At 37.1% G+C, this 17,597-nt stretch overlaps 1 protein-coding gene and 1 long non-coding RNA gene across 2 annotated transcripts; one reads left to right on the top strand and one right to left on the bottom strand.

The window, feature by feature from the left end:
* The first annotated feature begins 3,079 nt into the window (after positions 1-3,079).
* cyp26c1 (cytochrome P450, family 26, subfamily C, polypeptide 1) lies at positions 3,080-12,724 on the top strand. Its single transcript, XM_077239264.1, has 7 exons — positions 3,080-3,456; positions 4,140-4,489; positions 6,747-6,971; positions 8,302-8,577; positions 8,684-8,839; positions 9,942-10,367; positions 11,432-12,724. The coding sequence occupies exons 2-7, from the start codon at positions 4,286-4,288 to the stop codon at positions 11,807-11,809; spliced, it is 1,665 nt and encodes a 554-aa protein (XP_077095379.1). The 5' UTR covers positions 3,080-3,456; positions 4,140-4,285; the 3' UTR covers positions 11,810-12,724.
* On the bottom strand, positions 9,604-10,372 carry LOC143746955 (uncharacterized). The gene is made up of 2 exons (XR_013206640.1): positions 10,281-10,372; positions 9,604-10,140 (listed from the first exon to the last, which is right to left on the bottom strand). It is a non-coding gene; the product is annotated as an uncharacterized LOC143746955 (long non-coding RNA).
* Positions 12,725-17,597: the final 4,873 nt, after the last annotated feature.

Raw genomic sequence — 17,597 nt, 5'->3', positions numbered from 1 at the left:
CGCAATCCGAGGGTAACAGATTATGCATTTCCTGCCTGAAGACGAAGGCAGGGGCGCAGCCGACCCCCTGGGAGGTATGGGAAGGGATCATCCTGGTGGTTGTGGGGAGGATGGAGGTGAATGTTGGCGTCAGCATCTGCAAACTCAGACATGTGTAAGTACCGATCTTTTATACTACGTGTATTAGAACACGATTGGTTAGATGAGAAGGTAAGTGACGTAACAATTGAATCTTCCTGGCAGAACTTACGCTAAAGGTTCCATTTTTGAGGCTGAGCTTTCAGTAAGAAGTTTGTGCGCAGTACCAAAGGTTTCCAATAGATGAAATTCATTTCCCAATCATTTCCAATGCAGTCATTTTTGACTGCGAACAATAAAACTATTTTGTACTATTTTTGTTCCAGGATCATTTAACCTTTTCATGTCCATGATTTTAGTGTGTGTTCACACAGCAAATGCCAGAACCTTTACCAAGTTTCGTACCATTCTGATGAAGTAAAAAAAAAATTTAAATGTAAAAAAAACTTAATTGTTTTGGTCAAAAATGACCAAACAGCACCAGAGGGATAAAAAAGGCAAACATTGTGTTGCAGATTCAAAGTCTTGATGAAATGGATGTAGCGATAAATCAAGTATTTTGAATAAAGCTGATTATTGAAGAAGAAAAAAATGTTACCTGGTTGGCTCACAATTTTGAGTTCATTAAAATTAAAAATTTGAGTCAATACAATGAACGAGATTGGTTTAATAGATATAAAGTCAAAATATTATGTTATCTGCAACACATTAGCTATCTAAGTTGTAGATGACAAAAGATAAAAGGTTGGGATATTAATAATGAAAATATTTTTTTTTACAATGCAGGCAAAACTGTAGGCCTACTTGGAAACTAGAAATTGTCACTATTACACAAAAGTAACAGTCACATAATTTGACATGTTATCCGCACGATAGGTCAATGGGATTCCTCAATATAAGATTTTAGCAGGTAAGCTAAATGTGTGGGTGTGCATGTGTAAACGTCTAGAAAGCAGATGAAGAGCAAGTCTGAACAGAAAAAAGGGACATTTTCAGCACGTCACCTAAACAACACCAGTAAAATGATCCTCCAAATGTGTGGCATTACACAAAGTTGATCAAAGGCGATTTTGATATCAGAGATCAGCATTGTCATGAAAGGCACTGAGACACATGTCTGTTTTAGCTATAGGGGGGAAATCAACAAAAATTATATTATTGCCTTGCCTTAGTCAACATCAACAGTTTCATGTTTCATGTTAATTATGATGAATTCCACATAGACGCATGGTAAAATTACGTTATTATTTATCTGGTGTTGTGATGTGGTTTTCATTTGTTTGATGATGTCATGCTTTGGGATCTGACAGGTGATGGGTGAAAGGTTATGGAAATATTTACATACGTATACTGTAGCAATTTAGTAAGGTTGATATGACATCTATCAAATGATTAAATTGAACATAAAAATATGATAAAAGTATGTATTAGAACAGAGGAAAGTAAAATTTAAATTGTGATCAAAATTATAGGCTACTATAAAATTAATATAAAAATGGCAAAGGGTTCCTTTAACCTTTGCTAGATGATTAATCTTGTATTTGACACATCTGGAGTGAGAATGTTGTATTTTCACAACTTTCAGTGTTTCTGCACTTATCTTAGCACGCACAGAAATGAAAATAGGAGTGATGCTTGCATCTTGGATGAATGAACGTTTAAATCTGCGCATTTAGGGAAAAATACTATTTTATAATATAGTGCCTCCAAATGTTTCCATTTGTTTGTGTGTATGTCAGATATATGTGAGAGGAGACCTGGCCATGAGTGTGTGACTGTGGCAAGCCTCTGCACGTCTTTAACTTGACTTTGAGCTTTAGTTGGTATTCTGAGTCTCTGTTGTTAAAATTAATAACGGGATTTGTTCAACCACCCGAGACAGGGAATGTCCTCTCCTTATCCTGCCCTTTCTCACTCTGACCTTTAGTTTTACATATTTAATCAGAAATTATTAAAGAAAGAATAATGAACAATAGCCATCTTCTGGTTCTTACCCAATATAAACATGCAGCATTAAAAAAAAAAAAAACTACAACAACAAAAACAACAACAAAAGCAGCTTTTGGGTCTGTGATCAGAGAGAAATAGATCCTTTTTTACACAAAATTACACAACTTTTCTCTGTTTTTACAATATTATTCTAAATTAGTATAATTAGGCTACATACATTTATTTATAATAATATTTATTTTTTTAATGACTAATGGCTTAAAGGAAACGTGCTAATGATATTACAATCTGAATGTACACTTTTGCATTCTTCATTCATTGGTGTGGTTATTGTATTAATGGTATAATAACAATTACATAGCAGCTTTGATTTTAGTTATGGATGTACTACTATTTACATTTTTTCCCCTGCCAAAACATGAACGAATTAACATACTGGCATAATTTTAAAAGGCTAACAATTATAGGAATTATTTGAAAGAATTAAAAAATAAACCGCATTATGATAATTATCTTAAAAAGTTCACGTCACATTGCGCTAAATAGCTGCTCTCGAACAGAAATAACTCGCTGATGTGTGTATTGGACGATACATCGACAAATGTCATTATTTAACACATTTTAATAGATTTAGACAAAAATATTAGTTTTTGTTTAAAATGTTGTTACGATAGTTAACTGTTATTGGGGATAACATCTAGATACAATAACAATTAAGATACAATCTAATTTAGCCTACGCAAGACGAATTCTAAACGATGAGTTCATGAATAACTGATATTCTTTTGGCCCTCTGGAATATCCACAAACGGGTTAAATTCTCTTTTATTAGCCTCTTCATTTTTTTTCTTCAATTTTGCGTTTCTAAATAATTTCTTTATCCGTTTTACTTTATAATAATCAGATTATTTTTGTAAATATTTTATAATTTAGTGAATAACGTTTGTTTTTTTATAGAAATTATTATTTTCAAACATTTTTTATGCAAACTATACCACAATGCTTGCCTAAAATGGCATGCATGATAATGAGATGACAAGTGGATCGAATGGAATCTCAATGAGGAAATAGGTAACCAATCAGTAAAATCTCTCTCTCTCTCTCTCTCTCTCTCTCTCTCTCTCTCTCTCTCTCTCTCTCTCTCTCTTTCTCTTTTCTTTCTTTCTTTCTTTCTGATTCCCTCTGTGGAACCTACGATTTCAAACGTTTCCCATGCTTTCCCTGTGATCTATCCACGACCTATTCAACTATCAGAGAGAGAGAGAAAAACTGCTCACACGTCACTGGTGAAGGTGGATCATAACATGTGCCAATACCTATAAAGCTCGAGCGCGCGAGATGCACTGAAGTCACATTGCTTACCCAAAGAGAGACAGATTCTGGAAGTTTCACTGGATATCTTCGGTATGATTTTACACTAGTGCTGAGGTGAGTATTCTGTCTGTCTCTGATTCATCTGTAAGGTCACCCTTAGTTTTGTGATTAAGATGATGTGTTTTTAAATTACTCATTGCATGTTTTAGCCACAGATTTGACAGAGTGGTTTTTTGTTACACCCTTAAAAATAAGGTTTCTTCATTAGGTTAGGTTAGTTAGTAGCCTATAACCATCTTATTAAGAGCCATTTTCACTGATTCTTCGGACATTAAAAAAAACTTCACTTTTTTCACTATGTTCTTCAGAACAGAATTAATGTTGAATAAAATTCCCAAAGACTAAAAGTTGATTGATATTGAATGTATGCACACTATGTACTATATAGCCTACTATTTATATTATGCTAATTTTAAGAGTATGAGTTTTACTTACTCCGAAGTGTTTCTAGCTTGTTTCCAAACTTCTCATAATCTCAGATTCAGTTGGAGGAGTCTGATTTGCAGTCAGAGTGGGTGAAAGCAGGGCTCTCCCATGGGTTGCACCCCAAGAAAAGATGGATAAACGCGGATGAAAGACATGCCAGCGCATGCAACTTGTAAAACTGTTTGGAATAGTTGTCAGTTTCTTGTCCTTTTCTGTGAAGCTGGAGCGAATGAAAGCAAGGGTAGACCTCCTCTCTTCATATAGCCAATGTAAAATTCAGCCTAATGCAATCTCATATTCTTATCCCATAGATATCCAAGGAGCGCGTAAAGAGACCTTCTTGCGCGTCGCACAACTTTTGGAGGCGCTCCATCAAGTAGAGAGCATCAACAGCACGCACGGGCGCACGTGAATTATTTTCTTTCTTTTTACTTGTTGACTTTGCTCATTGCTGGAGATGTTTGGGCACGATATCTGCCTCGTGTCCGCGTTGCTGGCGGCTGCCGGTGCCGTGTTACCGGTGCTGCTGTTGCTGGTGGTCTCACGGGTGCTGTGGGAGTTCAGGTGGAGCATCACCCGGGATCGGGCGTGTAAACTCCCACTTCCGCAGGGCTCCATGGGCTGGCCGCTGGTCGGAGAAACTTTCCACTGGCTTTTCCAGGTAAGACTTGAATATATAAATATAATTCTACTCAGACTTTGGAATCTGTTCGCTGTGTTTTATGATTTAGCGAATGTAATTATCCATTTCATATTGTATTGTCTGTTCTCTCAATTAGAAAGTCGCACTATCTACGCACTAAACTCATATATGAGTTATATAGGCTATTATAGGCTAATGTCAACATGTTTTTGAAATAAATGCTTTAAATTAAATAGCTATATTAATTACAAATAAGATAAAATGCTATTTCTGTAAGTAAATTTCTTTCGAGGTTAATTTTTTGAAAACCGGATACGTGTTGCTATGGTTACCTCCTCAAGTAAAGCCGATTTCTTAAACATTTGGCGAACTCGGACTCATGTAAACTTTTGTGGGTAGGCTACTGAAACGATCTTTAAAAATGCTTTTGAAACGTGTAAACACAATACGTGCTTTTGAAACACAAACGTAATTAACACACTGATTATGTTGGTATGTAAAAAAAATATTAAACGGCAAAAAGGCCTACTGAAAGGGTAGACTTCCACGGCAAACCTCATTTAGAATTTATTTTAAAAGTTAGTTCTTTTATTTCTTCCATCATAAATGTAGGTCTATTGGAGTGTTGCGTGTTATGTTATTTTGCTAATATGACTATTGCATTACATTTGTCAAGCAAAGTGTAATGCTTTCTCAAATGAATATGATGCATATATGAGCTCCTCTGCTGGCCTAATGTACAAATACACATGGGGAATTATTCCGTGGCATGTGTGAACTTGATGAGGGTGTAATTCACTGTTGCCAATTCCGCGGTTTTCCTGCGTAATCGGGATACTTTTAAGTTGTTGCCGCGGGTTAATTTTTTCCCCGCGGGTTGATCCACCCCCGTAGCCTACGTACGAGTTCGGCGCTACACCACCCCTAAACCTACAAATTCACTGGAGTATTCGTCCGAAGGAGAAAATCGCATTGGGCTATTTTTGAGCGACTTTTGACTGGCCATTGAGCTACTTTTGTTGCACAGAGCCAAGGACCTGGCAACCTTCATGGTGGTAAAAACATTTTCACCTTGATTTCATGCACACTGGCAGAACAGATAAATAAATTCCAGAAATAAATGGTACACAGTTTCCATGTGGTCATGGAAGCCCTTGAAATATTAGGTAGGCTATACCTAGTCCTGGAATAGAGTCATGAAAATTTGTAAAAATAATATGGATATTTCTATATATCAGTATAAAATTGAATATAATGTTTGTAGTTACACTCAACTCTATAAAATCCTTATAGTCACAAACAACTGGAAAAGTCTAAAGGCCAGTTCACACAGCACAGACAAATGCCAACAAACACATTTTGTCAATCACATGTTCACCATTTGTCTGTTGGGGCAGTGTGAACGTGACGGTTATTTTTCATAAAATTCTACATCCAATGGCCAACTTGTTTGTTGATGTTTGTCTGTGCAGTGTGAATTGGCCTTAAAGTCTCCATGAAATCAAAATTGACGTTTTTTTTTACTTTTACTATGAATATATTAGCTGTACTGTTATATATAAACTAGTGTGCTCCAAAACAATGACAAATTTTGCATTTATAACATTCAAAACTTAGTCTCTCACTTCTGCCAATGTGGATCAATGATTTTGATGACATCACGCTTCAGCTTCTCATCAGATTTTCTGTCCAATCAAATGCTCTCGTCCCACCCCCTACATTAAAATCTGTCATTTGTTCACACATTTACTATTTTCTAAATGGTGAATGGCACATAGTTCACTATATAGGGATAGCAAACAATTCAGACAGTGTAAATATGCTTTCCAATGGGGTGAATGAAGTCTGGTTTCACGTTAATGTCACACAAACCGCCGCAGCGCATGCACAGTCTGCTCCAGTCCAGAGATACGATTGCATTGCAGATCATATGCTTGAGTCGGCGCAGACCAGAAAACGTATCGGATCCCTTTGAATTCTACACAGAATGCTATATTTAAAAGAGATATGGAGGAGAAACTGTTAGAGATTAGAATGGCTCTGGCCGAGCTGTCTGTGATATAAACAAAATGCTATTGGTTATTTTAAAAAAGGGAAGCAGCTGGTAAATATTTCCCGCCCTGTCTTTCTGTTTCAATGGAAATTACGTCAACACACTGAATAATGCTATGCGTTTCAAGGCACTTCAGTGGGCCTTTAAGAAATAAATTGGTCAAAAGTAGTGGGGACCCGGGGTGTTGCAACCCTCTAAAAGTTGTTCATTATGTTTTAACAGGGATCCAGCTTTCACATCTCTAGACGAGAGAAACATGGAAATGTTTTCAAAACTCACCTTTTGGGCAAACCCCTCATCCGAGTGACCGGTGCAGAAAACATCCGTAAGATTCTGCTGGGCGAACACACGCTGGTGTGCACGCAGTGGCCCCAGAGCACACGCATCATCCTGGGGCCCAACACTCTAGTAAACTCAGTTGGTGACCTGCACAAGAGAAAAAGAAAAGTAAGCTGAATGTCTGAAATGCATGCACATTTTCAGTCCTCAATAAAAAAGGCATCTAATCGAAAAGTATTTTGTGCTCAAGCACATTAGTTGTTTTATTTCTCCTATAAATATAAATGAACTCTACCTCTTGAATCAATTTTTTTGAGCTCACAAAAAATAACACTTAATTTCTTGCCATTACTGATCAAGTTATCCATTTGATCAATAAACATTGTTTTTATGTAGTCCAGACCTATTTTTGTTGGCCAAAACCCATTTAGCTCTTCTGGTTCCATCGACCCAAAGTTGGTTAAAAGCCTGAAATAAGGTCTGTGATGGGTGAACACAAGCTCAAGATAGCTGCACGTTTTAGTCTAAGACATAAAACACGTGAGTAATACCCCACTTGTGATTTTTAAACTTTTACGTGCCTTGAAAAAGGTGGTTGATAACAAGGTGCTAAATGGGACTGCCAGGGACATTAAACAATCCCACTGACAGCGAACAGGTGAACTCATCTAGGCACTAGTCCGCTTTCACAGCCTCATTGTGTTTATACAGCCTGATCTCATGAAATGCGTCTTTATAGCATGCATTGTATTTATCGTGCAATTTATATGCGAAAATGAGTTTTTACCTGCATAAGAAACGCAGTTTTCGCGTGCATATGATACGCACTTTATGCGTGTAATGCGCACGTACCCCACACCACTAATCCTACCACTAATCCACTAATGAATACAATGCGTGCTTTAGAGACGCATTTCATCAAATCGGGTTGGTTTATAACCGTGTTCTTGCAATCTTGCAATTCTAACTCACTATCAGGGAAAACATTTTTTTTTTTTTTTGGTAAAACTTTATTTTAAGGTGACGTTGTTACACATTACTACATGTACTTACTATAGTAATAACAGTACACTGTGCATAATTACAAGTAAATAACTTTAAACCTAACCCTAACTGTAACTCTATAGTAAGTATGTAGTTAAATAATATTACTCAGTTACACTTTACTTACTCAAAGTACAATGTCACCTTAAAATAAAGTGTTACCATTTTTTAAAAATAAAGACTGCAAGAGTTGTCAGAAGCTTGGTGATGGTGAAGTTGAAGATAATGTATGTAGGCTTCAAAATTCATAAAATTTGTGTTAATTTGTGAAAATGATCTTGATTGACAAAACGTGAAAGTAACATAAACTTTTGATCACAGAGCTTATTTTTATGTGATAATTTAAAAGCCTATGGAAGAATCCTGTTGGTATCTGTCGAGGGAACCAGTGTTATGCGAACTTCTGGGTTGGCCTACAAAAATACATCACTGCATCTCTCTATTTGCCTCCTAGATCCTTGCAAAAGTGTTTAGCCGTGGGGCGCTGGAGGCCTATCTGACACGACTTCAAGATGTGGTCAAGTCTGAAATTGCAAAGTGGTGCACCGAGACCGGGTCTGTGGATGTTTACGCCGCAACCAAGTCACTGACCTTCCGCATCGCTGTGCAAGTCTTGCTCGGTCTGCATCTGGATGAGCAGCAAATCGCTTCTCTCTCTAAAACCTTTGAGCAGCTCATGAACAACCTCTTTTCGCTTCCCATTGACACCCCCATAAGCGGCATGCGCAAGGTGAGAATGACCTTCCTTCCTCAGGCCAAATCTCACTTTGTCTCACAGCTTGATGAACGTCTAAATCTGGTCTACTTTCAAAATCATTTATGAATGTGGGTTGCAGGGAATCAGGGCCCGTGAGATTCTGCACTCTGCCATGGAGAGGATCATAGAGGAAAAACTGAAAAAGCAGCAAGCCAGCGATTACTGCGACGCTTTTGACTATATGCTGAGTAGTGCGAAGGAAAATGACTACGACCTTACAATGCAAGAACTTAAGGTAAAACCTAGTAGGCCAAATCCAAAAATATTGTGTTCTATCTTTGCATTATACCCACCCTTGTGAAAAAGAAGTGTGCTTAACTGTGTGGAATGTGCACCTGTAGTGTACTTCAAATATTAATAGTATATTTAAAAATACTGTACTTGTAGATAATATAATATGAATGAAATAAAAGGCCACTTAAGTGTACTTTTTAACACTCTTAAGTACACTTTTAAAAAGGTACACTTTGTTTTAATGTCAAAATAAAAGCTTTACTTTGTTACATTTTGTGTTATATTGTCTTGACTAAAATACTACAGCACATGTAAAATACTTGATGATAATTTTAACTGTAGTGTGTTATTTGATATTACATTTTGGCCTGGTTTCACAGACAGGGCTTAGTTTGAGCCAGGATTAGACCTTAGTTCAAATAGGACATTTAAGTAGCTTTTATAAACGTGCCTTACTTTTTTTTTTAGTTGCATCCAGTCAAAACAGATCAAACATGCATTTTTGTCTGGGACTAGGTTTAAGCCCTATCTGTGAATCCGAGGGTTTAAGTTGTTTGAGCATGTTTGAGCTGTTTTAACTGAAAGGAACTTGCACTGACATAGATATGTACTTTCATCAGTAATGTTTTTTTCTAAGGCCTAATCCTGGCTTAATCTGAGCCCTGTCTGTGAATCCGGGCCTAACTCTACTAAATACATCTTTATCAATACAAATGTGTAATTACAAATATATTTAAATACATATAAACATTTCAATAGAAATTACATGATAGTATATTTTATTTACCAGTACACTCCACAGTACACATTTCAAGACACATTTTTAATCACAATTCAAAGACAAAAGTAGTAAGTATTAAATTAAGTCCTGCTTAAGTGTGTCAAAAAAGCACTTTTAAGTTCAGTTAATTGCATTTAATATACATTTAAATATAATACATTTTCATTTAATTGCAATTAATATGTAATTAAGTGTCCAAAAAAATGTATATTCAGTTTGCACTTAAGTTTATACTTTAAAAAAGGGAGAATTAAAACTTTTTTTTTTTCCGAATTTACTCAAGCCTTTTTTTGCTAAATGAATAATTTAAAATGTATTTCAGGAAACGGCGGTAGAGTTAATCTTCGCCGCCCACTCCACTACCGCCAGCGCATCAACATCCCTCATCCTGCTGCTTCTTCGTCATCCAGATGTGAGCAGACGTGCAGGAGCAGAGTTAGAGAGCGAGGGCTTGATCAGCGACGTGCACGGATCCTGCCGCTCTCGTTGCCATGGAAACATCATCAGTGAGGAAAGCGATGCTGCCGAGAAGAGTACCAGTGAGTGGAGAGCGACGACGAATAAAAGTATGTGTTTTGAAGCAGGAGACAAGGAAGAGGGGTGTCGCTCTCGGACCCATGTCCCTTACCTAAGTTTGGAGAAACTGAGTCAACTTTCTTACTTGGATTGTGTGGTCAAAGAGGTGCTTCGGTTCCTTCCACCAGTGTCTGGGGGGTACAGGACAGTTCTGCAAACATTTGAACTGAACGTGAGTGTTTATTCTACATTTGACCAATACAAGTACTGCTAACACCATTTTTTAATGATTATTTAAAGTTACTGCATTTACAATAATAATCGATGTTGCTGATGAAAAAACATGTGCATCAAACACTAAAATGATGTATGAAAAGTTGAATAATAAACTGATTTGGGTCTAGAAGGCAATGCGCTTGTGTCTAACGTTTAACGTAATAATTTCCAGTATTGGGGAAAGTTACTTTTAAAAGTAACGCATAACAATATTGCGTTACTCCCAAAAAAAGTAACTAATTACGTTATGAAAAATAATGTGTTACTTTTTCTGACCTGGGCTGGGCTTGCTTGTTTGTTTTTTAATAACAACAAAAAAAGTTACATTTTTGGCAAATGTTAAGGCCCTTTCACCAAAAGTGAAATGAATAAGCCTCAGGCTGAATGAAATGCATATTTACGCCTGTACAGTAGAGGGCGCAGCTCAAACAAACCTTTCAGCTGTGTGGCCATTCTGGAACAAAGAACAATAAAATACAGGAGAAGAAAGTTCAACACTCTTCTTTCTAAATCTAATCTAAAGTAATTTTTGCTTATTAGTATGGATGAATTAGATAATTGAAGGTCAGCAGCAACGACATTGGTTAATCAAGTGACATTAAATACATAAAGTATGTTTTTCTAATTTAATATAGTTAATTATAAAAGTTTTGCGTAAAATTCGGAGTTTGCATTTCACTGTTTTTATTCATTTTTAGGAATACTGAATGTTTTTGTGCAAGTGAGCTGGGTAAATGCATTTTCACATTTAGTCTAGAACTAAAATAACCATCATTTTTACACAGCACTCACAACACCTCAGTTTATTTCTCTCAACATGTGAACAGGAAAGCTGTCAGTCAATAAATGTGAAAAAGTTACTAGCGTTACTTATTTGAAAAAGTAACTTAGATAATTTGTTGTAAATTGAAAAAGTAATGCGTTATTTTACAGTTACTTGAAAAAGTAATCTGATTATGTAACTTAAGTTACTTGTAATGAGTTACCCCCACTGATAATTTCTATATTGTGCATCTGCAGGGTTATCAGATCCCGAAGGGCTGGAGCGTCATGTACAGCATTCGTGACACGCACGAGACTGCAGAAGCGTATCAGAACCCGGAGCTCTTCAACCCGGACCGATTCTGTTCAGATAGAGACCATATCAAAACCGAGCGCTTCAGTTACGTGCCTTTCGGAGGCGGTGTGAGGAGATGTATCGGACGGGAGCTTGCTTTGATTGTGCTGAAAACTCTTGCAGTGGAGTTGCTCGCCACAGCAGACTGCACTCTGGCGACAGAAACCTATCCAAGGATGCAGACGGTGCCAATCGTGCATCCGGTCAATGGACTGCACGTGTTTTTTAACTACAGAACCCAAGGGATCGAGAGAAACCGGAGGGAGTCCACGCATATATAGGCCAAAAAAACATCAATTAGACACTGTACCACATACGCACAAACGTAAAACTTACTTTGGGAATCATTTGCAGGCATACGTATGCAGTTTCCTTCCTGATGTTTATGCAAAGCAAAACATCTGGAAATCTGATAGGGTGGAATGATGGACTTGACACAGTCATTAGATAATGCAAACTCTTGTTTGTTAGTGAACTTATGAAAAGGGTAAATATCCACTACAATGCATGAAAAAGTTACTTAAGCCTGTGTAAAATACATACAAAAAGCCATTTTGATGTGCATGAGGACATTGATCCTACATATCTTGTTAGGAGGAAAAAAAAGAATAGAAATGCATTTAAATTCATCTCAGCGTTGTATGTGATATATAAACAAAACCTGTTTTTTTATGAAATGAAGTAGAAACAAATAAGCTCTAATTATATATGTATTTTACAAGTGAATAGGGATAGCTCACTAAATAAGAAATAATATTATGCCACTTTCTAATTTCTAGGCCACTGTACTATTAAAAAGACTAGTTATCTATACAGTACATGCTGTCGTTGTTGCGACTCTGTATTCTAGTACTTACAGAATGCTTTAAAGTACATAAATAGGCAACTAATGCATAGTTATTTGTGTTTATCATGAATGTAAGCTGTGAAAAATGATCTTTGCGCTGTGAACTGGAATTTCAGTTTAAATACAGGGAAGGAGAAAACAAGCAGCACTTTTTCTCCAAATTAGGAGTATATGTGTATTCTTGTCGTGTCAATACTTGTGTGTAATTTGTAGTTCCTGTGCTAATGTTTGTCTTGTTTGGTAGTGCTCGTTAATTTTATATCTTTTATGATATCTATTTTGAAATGTGCATTTGGAGCTATTCTATGTTAAAGATGTTTCTGTTCAATAAAGAGATTTAATGTGTTTATTTGGACTTTAAGCATGAGCATTATTTCTGGGGTCAGTACAATTTAAAAAAAATACACAGACACAAATGAATAAACATTATAATATGATAATGTAAGTTAAAAAAGTTTGCAGTTAGTGAGATTTTTTTTAAAGAAATTAATATATTTAGAAAGGATGCATTTAATTGAACAGTACAAGTGACAGTAAATACATTTATAATGTTACAAAAGATTTCTATTTTAAATAGTGTTCTTTTGAACTTTCTGTTCATCAAGGAATACTGAAAAAATGTATTATGGTTTCCACAAAAGTATTTAGCAGCACAAAGTTTTCAACATGGATAATAATAAGCAAAGTTTCTTGAGCAGCAAATCATTAAATGGTCATGTGACACTGAAGACTGGAGTAATGATGCTGAAAATTCAGCTTTGCGATTACAATAATAAATACATTTTAAAATATATTCAATTGTAATAATATTTATTAATATCACTGTGTTAACTAACTAGGTTACTGCAATTTCTGCAGTGAAGGTCTCATCATCTGACTCGTATAGTCTCATCTGGACAAGCATTATGATGTTACATTTAACACCAAACTCTAGAACATGAAGGACAAGACTGAATATTTTACATGAAGCAGATCTGCCAGCAGGAGACATGCAGCCTTTCTTATTAATACAATCCATTTGATAAAAGCTTACAAACGTGTATGGATATAAAAAGGATGACATCTAGTCGAGAAGACTAGCAACAATATTCGCGTTAATCAGATATTGGATGTGTCCGAAATCGCCAGTATACCCTCATATTAATATCACATTTCTTTCTAGTGCACAGTTCCAGTAGTGGGATTGAATGTGAGATTGAATAAGAGCACTCAATAACGTCCACAATGGTTTCGGACATCCAAATGGCTGTTCCCTCAAATAATGCCCTATTTAAAGTCTCTATGAAAAGTTTTTTGGCTTTTAGTATGAATGTGTTAGCCTTACTTTTATGCTCCAAAACAATGACAAAATTCACATTTAGAAGACCAAACCCATTGTTGAAAATGAATATCAGTTTGATGTTAGAATCCAACGTCAGATTGACGTCAAATCAAATTGTATTGTGGTAGAAAATGAAAATCGGATTGACACATCAGAACCAAAGAACCAATCTGACGTCAATCAAAGAACCAAAGAACCAATCTGACGTCAGACTTTCATTTCCAACCAAAATCCAACGTTTCTCCGACGTTGGATGTTGACATCAACCTGACTTTCATTTCCAACCAAAATCCAACGTCGGACAGACGAAATCATCCCCTGACTGACGTTACTACTTTCTACTCAAGGAGCTTGACAGAAATGTAGTGGAGAAAAAAGTACGATATTTGTCTTTCAAATGTTAAAGTAAAAAGTTTCCAGAAAAAAGAATACTCAAGTAAAGTACAGATACGGAAGTAAATGTACTTTGTTACAGTCCACCTCTGCCTAAGACTAGCAGCCGAAGGGCACACAGGCATACCAGATGGAGAATATACAGTACTGTGTGTCTCGGTGAGGGTCAAGGGTGAGAGAGTTATTGGAGAGGATGGGACATGAGGTGGAGGAATGGGGAGTGGTGAGAGAGGGACAGGTAGAATTTAGAAAGGGTATATGTTGGGAGAAACAAAGTGAAGTGACTCTCGTGGGATACTGAAATTTCTTTAATCATTTGGAACCAGTCCCAATGGAATCAAATAAGAACCCAAATGGAATCTAATGAGACAGTACTGAATATTTCAGTATATTTTCAGAATTTTAATTAATCTACTTAATTAAGATTGTATTTGATTCTTAGTGCCTTTTAGAACTGGTTTCAAATTAGTATAAAAATGAAAAGATTTTTCCATTGAGGGCAAAATAGAGCAGAATGAGAAATAAAGATGGAAAAAAAACTGATGATGACCAAATAAACACAAAATTGTGCAAGCTTTGTGACTCTGCTGTGATCTTGACCTTTGACCTTGATCTCTTAAAAATTCAGGGGAAAAAAGGTCGTAGGCTGCATCTGAAATCGCATACTTCCCTACAGACAAAAAACAGTATGTGACAATAGAAGTCAGATTTCACAGTACTCATAAAAGAGTGGGCAAAAAGTCCCAGGATGACCTACTTCTTCCGGAGAGATTCTGAAGTTTGCATACGAGGAACACTTTACTATCCCTTGAGGAAACGGGAGAGGATTTGTGAATGGCGGTGAAGTGATGTAACTGATGCTGGTGGTCATGTAATAACAACAAGGTTGAATGTAGTGCGTCCGGATTACATTCATACCATATAGAACATACTTTTTAAGTGGTCGGGAAGTAATTACTTATTCAAAATATGGTAAGTACGTACTCAAGAGAGTATGCGATTTTGGACGCAGCCGTAGTTCAGCTCAGTCAATAATTTGTTTCTACTCTGCTGAAATCAGTGTTAACAGACATCTTTCTTTTTTTGTTTGATCTAAAAATTTCATTTCTATTGAAATCCATGTGGTATCACCCCATTTCTCTTTTCATTGTTCCATCATGACCTTAAGGCAGGATCATGGTTCAGCTGAACTTCTGAACCGGATTACTTCTTGTGTATGTGTGTATACATAATGTCACACCTTCAATCATCAGACTGCCAGCGGGATAAACAACATGATTTGTAAGTGCCAAAATGACTTAAACAGTGAGATAGACGGGTAAGGTTACAATCAGCCATCCTAATAACCGAATCGGAATATAGTCTGGTGAAGGGTTTATATGTCAAAGTCCATATTCCGAAGTATCTTTAAGATACATAAATCCATTCAGGCATGACGCATCGACTGCTACAGGTAACATCTGAAGTGTTTGTAAAGGGATCTGTCATGGTGGAATCTGTTTATGTGACGTGTCATGACCTCTTTTGGCAGAGTCAGTATGTGTTGGAATGCAGAAACAGCAGCTGGTGTCTACACTGTAATTACCCTATGCTTCCTGACCCAAACACACACCTTAACTACATGTACTACACCACCACTCTGTAGTCAGAGTTCACAAAACAAGGGCAAAGGTCAGTGCACACGATAGATCTTGGGAAATTGCTATATCACATCAGACCTTTTGTATAAGAGAAAGAAATATAGATAGAAATTCTTAAAGCATGTAATTTCTGTGAATTGAAAAAAATAAGGCTGTTTTCAAACTAGATAGATAGATAGATAATGGCAGATCATGTTATTTCCTTTTGTTCTTTTGAACATAATCCTCCTCACCTTAGGTGCACAAGTTATTGCCTACTGTACTCCCTTAAGGGGAATATTCGTTCACGAGGAAAATGCGAGGTGAAATATCCAGTTGACTATGATGGGACTTGCTGTTGACCTAAGTTGACATAATTTGAGTTACACAGAAATTCTCCTCAAAGCCTTGGGTGAATCCCAGCAAACGGCAGTGCTGCATATTTTAAAGTCATTCATCAGACACAGATACTGAAGTAGGGTGGGGTTCCAGGGTTCAATAACAGGGTGACTGACATGCTTTAATAAAGAAGAATCAGCTCAGTGATAATGCTGCACCCACTGTCAGCACATGTGCATAAGCTTTTGATGCAGCAAAAATGCTTATGAATGAATGGGTTCAGCTCGACTGAGTGTCTACAACTCTTCAGGGAGGACTTGGAGGAGTTTCATGGGTAAATGCAATTTTTAGTGCTAACATCAAATGGGATTATAAATACAGTACAGATGTAATCTCAATTCACTGAATACGTGATGGTCACCGGTGATACTGTCACTCACAACCGATTAATAAAGAAACTTTTTGATTAGACTTCATTCAGTTGTTTAGACAAGCTTGGCCCTCTGAAGGCATTTACTTCAATTCCTTAATTTTCATTAAACATCTACTAGCGTTATTTCCATTCAAAGCAAGTTGCTTTTATAGGCATTTAAAGTTAGCATGAAACAGCATTTACGACACATTTTATTACCTTAATGCGATGTATGTGTTCACATGAAAGCAAAAGGCACATCATCTAAACGGGCACAAAAAAGGGGTTCCCAACCTTTTTTGTCCTAAATCAGGAGTGTCCAGTAATCCTTAAGTTTAAGACTTTATCTTTACCAAGTTTCTAGTGACCCTGAAGACCTTGATTAGCAAGTGTTTATTTAGGGTTGGTGATTCATTAGGGAAGGCGGCAGCCCTCATGGTTGCATTTCAGTCCAATTATTATGTCCTTTCCTTGCTAACTTCGGATGCAGCCTACACTCGCAAACTTCCCTAAGCACTTCCCCTTGGGGGAATCCATGCTACCATTCTGAAAGTGGATGAGGGAACTTCTCGTTTCCTCGCTCCTCCGTCCTTCAGGCCGTGACCCGGAAACCGAACTCGGCCACCTTGAAGGGCCTTCTCTAATTGCACCGCAAGGAGGTGAGGAATGAGGAGCAAGGAAGCTTCCTGGGGAGTCATGTGCAAGGATACACAGGTGTATCCTTCCCGCGCATCCTAAGGAGGCGAAGCTAAGACGCGAGGAAAGGAAACGAGGATGCAACCATACGTTTACACTTCAGGCAGATCCATAGACGACAATGCAACACAAATGTGACATCATAACAACAACTTACAGTGCTCACACTTAATTTACTTACACGTGATCAAGGGCTTAGGGCGTTCCATTTAAACCCATTGTAAGGGTTCCGCCAGTAGTGGGCACTCGTGCAACATAAGCACTGACGTACATCTGAGTGAACAAGACAGAGGGAAGTTAGCAGGTAAGGGTATATTAAAGTAGATTGCAAAAACATCAGCATAATTGTCCCAGGCCTGTTCCTCTTTTGTCTTGCACTGTCGTCACTCCTCCTTTTATCCTTCCGGAGCTTCCCACGGCTCTCTGCCTCACCCTGCTTGCC

Source organism: Siphateles boraxobius, unplaced genomic scaffold (assembly GCF_051911475.1).
Source record: "Siphateles boraxobius isolate OS27281-9 unplaced genomic scaffold, OSU_SipBor_1 22, whole genome shotgun sequence".
Lineage (NCBI taxonomy): Eukaryota > Metazoa > Chordata > Actinopteri > Cypriniformes > Leuciscidae > Siphateles > Siphateles boraxobius.
This window is presented reverse-complemented; position numbering and strand designations above follow the sequence as displayed.

Bases quoted from the DNA above. Each gene is read 5' to 3' on its own strand.
- cyp26c1 (XM_077239264.1), top strand. From the start codon at position 4,286: ATGTTTGGGCACGATATCTGCCTCGTGTCCGCGTTGCTGGCGGCTGCC. The intron at 4,490-6,746 runs GTAAGACTTGAA...ATGTTTTAACAG, and splicing joins CTTTCCACTGGCTTTTCCAG to GGATCCAGCTTTCACATCTC. The intron at 8,840-9,941 runs GTAAAACCTAGT...AATGTATTTCAG, and splicing joins TTACAATGCAAGAACTTAAG to GAAACGGCGGTAGAGTTAAT.